At 40.3% G+C, this 3539-nt stretch overlaps 1 protein-coding gene across 1 annotated transcript; it reads right to left on the bottom strand.

Moving 5' to 3' along the window:
- Positions 1–1357: 1357 nt before the first annotated feature.
- LOC119282380 (probable glutathione S-transferase) lies at positions 1358–2972 on the bottom strand. The gene is made up of 2 exons (XM_037562620.1): positions 2689–2972; positions 1358–2289 (listed from the first exon to the last, which is right to left on the bottom strand). The coding sequence occupies exons 1-2, from the start codon at positions 2970–2972 to the stop codon at positions 2283–2285; spliced, it is 291 nt and encodes a 96-aa protein (XP_037418517.1). The 3' UTR covers positions 1358–2282.
- Between the last annotated feature and the right edge of the window lie 567 nt (positions 2973–3539).

Genomic DNA, 3539 nt, shown 5'->3' with positions numbered 1-3539 from the left:
GCCCAATAGACATCTGTACATGCAACCACACAAACTGCATATACATTCTATACATTCAATGGCAGAGGTATGTGTATCTTTGGGCATATTGTTTTTTTTGGGAGAGAGTCCTTTTACCATTGTACATGCACAGAGAGAGTCCTTTTACCATATGTACATGCACAGATAGCACTTGTGTTCACTTAGATTAGTCTATTATTACGTATGTGTTAGGCAAAAGGTCCATCAGTTTCATCGGTGCCTGCGAGCACTATCTCTATCTCTACTTCTGACTATATCACATCTTGATGTGAGATATTATCTCACATCTAATCTAAGTGATGTCAGCATCATGTCACCACAAATGAACCACACCCACCTTATATCTTGTTTGTTTTATCAGTTTTTTTGTTGTCCAGCCCAACACAAACAACCCAGCGAGCCAACCCCCTCCCCAATGGGCATTTGTTAATGTTGCTGCATACGACAAAAAAACTCAAAGAAAAAGCTTAAAATTGATTTTCGCTAACTGGTTACTGTTGTCTCATGTGCTCTACATCTGGACTTCCAAGAAAGCAAGCCTACATACGAGAGTTTTTCTTTATCAACAAATCTGCAAAAAAAGCAACATTAACCAGTACTCTTGAATGGTACCACTACTTGTTAAAAAAGTGGTACCTTCTTTTTTTGCTATAAATACTCTTAGAATTGTAGAAGAAAAATGAATAAGGTAATTGAATGTTGTAGTGTTTTTCCGTCACAAAAAATGAATGCTGTTGTGTTTGTTACAGGAGAAAAAAGAGAAAAATGTAAAAAACCAAAAAACTAACAACTGGTCTGATATTTTTATACCATCAAACAACAAGTTTTCTTATGCTTCTGTTTTGGTTAAATCTACATTGACACAATCATCTTCAGACTCAAACATCTTGAACAAAAAATGCTCTCTGCCTTCATCAATACTAACAATATCTGATTCGCTATGATGGATATCCCTGTTGACACCCTTGTGGGCCAAAAGATGTGTGTTTTGTGCGGCACCCACTAACCACAAAGAAAAAGAACTGGAGTTTAGATAGCTGTTTTTGCACCAATATTATGAAAATAATCTCAATAAAAATGAAAATAGCACAAGACATGCATGGCCTGTACAATCCCCTTGGAAAAATAGAAGAAGGAATTGTGTAAGACATAACCCGTGCTAGCCCACCAAGACTAGTATGGTTTTAACAAAATGGTAATAATATTATCTACAAAGAGACTAGCTATCTGTTTGCTGGAAACAGACCACCATAGTACATGGGTCAAACAAATCAAATCCCCACTTGATGGTACTACGGTAAAAACATATCACTGGTCCAATTAGAGATTACCCAAAAAAGGTTACGGAAACGCTAAAAAGTAACTGCATAAAAACTAGCTCCCTGAAAAACTCCCGGTGTCAAAACCATAATAGGGACCTGTTTCATAACCTCTATAACTGAAGGCTCTCTCCACCTTGTGTTTAGTGAAGAAAATTCAGAGAACATGTTATCTTCATTTTGACAAACTAGGTGTCATTTTAGACACACATCATGTACAACATTACCCCACACCCCTTGTTGAGCTACGACTGGGACAACAAAAACAAACTGGGACGAAGTTGGCGAGTTGGGGGTTAAAGTTGCAACCAGGCGGACAGAAAAATAGCTGCGGCCTAGTTGCGAGTTGAACATTGATTTGCAACTAGGACAACTACAATTATGGCCCGTTTGCTAGTCGACGTTGGACTTGCAATTGGGACTCCCTACAAACTACAACCAAATCAACTCTAAGCACAGTGACATGGATTAATAACTTGCCAGCAGCTCCCCCTTATCATTTTTTAACTTATCTTCATGTTGATTCAAGCCACAAGCATGACAAAACCTACCAGATTAGACAATTCTTTGCTAGATAATTGGGTAGCATGGACTTGGCCGCGGAGACGCACTTTCCCCTTATCGTGGTGAAGTAGGAGATGAGATGGTTTCTGTCCGGCAAGCACTCTTTGACAGCTTCGTCGGTGTTGTAGTCCTCCATCCACCGGTGGATAGCAGGATACTCATCATTGGTCATCACGCTCACCCCGGCAACCTCTTGCATCACGCTTGCCCAGCGAGACAGTAGGCTGGCACCGGCGATGTCGGCAAGGCCAATTGTGGCGCCTCCAAAGAACCTCTTCTCTTTGAGTTGTGCCTCCACTAGCACGAGGTTCTCTTTTGCGTCCATAATAAAGACCTTCTACTTCTCGCCCTCCGTCCACAGCGCTAGCCACAGCGACATCAAGCACTAAATGAAGAAAATTGTCAGCAAGCATTTCAATTGGGTTACAAATATAAATATATGTCATCTTGTCTTATTTTAACTATTGAAATATGAACAAATATATTCATATTGGTAAGCTGAAAATACTATCTTTAGACTCCACAAAAAAAAATCTTTAGGTTGTAATGATAAATCATAATACGTATTAGTAATATATATATTCTACGGTTGAGACCAATTCAACGTTGAACACAATATGTATGATATACTACCTCTGTACTGAAATATAAGACGTTTTTACATCTTGATTTGAACTGGAAAAACGTCTTATATTTTGGTACGGAGGGAGTATTTATGAGTGGAGGAGTATCCTACCTAGCAGAATTGATTTGGATTCTAAGAACTATCTCTATACATGAATACCTTTTCCACAAAGAATTTGGACCAGAAGCGGGTATGATGGGTGGCCCGTCGAAGGCCTCGTCGACATACTCGACATTGAGGAGAGACTCGCAGACAGCCTTGTCGCCATGGAGGAGCACGGGGACCTTCTTGTGGACGGGATTGTGCTTCAGCAACAGCTCGCTCTTGTTGGTCATGTCCTCTAGGATAAGCTCGTAGGGCACTCCTTTGAGACGCAAGGCAACCTCGGCCCGGTGGACGAACGGGCTGCCGAAGCCTCCGATGAGCTTCACTGGATCCGCCATTATTGGCTGATATATCAGATTCATTTGCTAGCACATAGATATTTATAAGACATTGATAAACACGAATTGGTCCAATTTGTGTCGCTGCTTCTTCTCCAAGAATGATGGGGCCCTTCTATTAATTCTTGTTTTTCTAGTGTCATTTGGTCTTATCAATTAGTATGGTCAAAAGGAGAAGCTTGGTGGCGAGGGAAGCGGTAATTAAAATGCTAATTGATAGGTAGAGGATGCTCACTAGGATTGATGCAGCTGCAATTAGAGAGATTTATTTAAGCAGCTAGCCGATAATATAGTATACAACACAGTGTGCAAATGAAAAATAGACTATAATCTAGAAGGACAGTGACTTTGTTTGACTTGTGTATCGATATGTTCTGTATGTTTCCATAATCAAAGTTTCTTGATGGCAAGTCCAAAAAAAAATATCTTGATGGCGAAGCTGATAAAGAAAAACAGAGCAAGGAGAAACATTGACACCATCCTTGAGTAGAAAGCAGAGCAAGGAGCAAAGCAGAGCATGGATGAAACTGGAGCAAGGAGCATTGCCAGGATGTCGACCATACAGTC

The sequence above is a fragment of the Triticum dicoccoides genome, chromosome 3B (genome assembly GCF_002162155.2).
Source record: "Triticum dicoccoides isolate Atlit2015 ecotype Zavitan chromosome 3B, WEW_v2.0, whole genome shotgun sequence".
Lineage (NCBI taxonomy): Eukaryota > Viridiplantae > Streptophyta > Magnoliopsida > Poales > Poaceae > Triticum > Triticum dicoccoides.
The sequence above is the reverse complement of the archived record's forward strand: the minus strand, read 5'-3'. Positions and strand labels throughout refer to the sequence as shown.

Bases quoted from the DNA above. Each gene is read 5' to 3' on its own strand.
- LOC119282380 (XM_037562620.1), bottom strand. From the start codon at position 2,972: ATGGCGGATCCAGTGAAGCTCATCGGAGGCTTCGGCAGCCCGTTCGTC.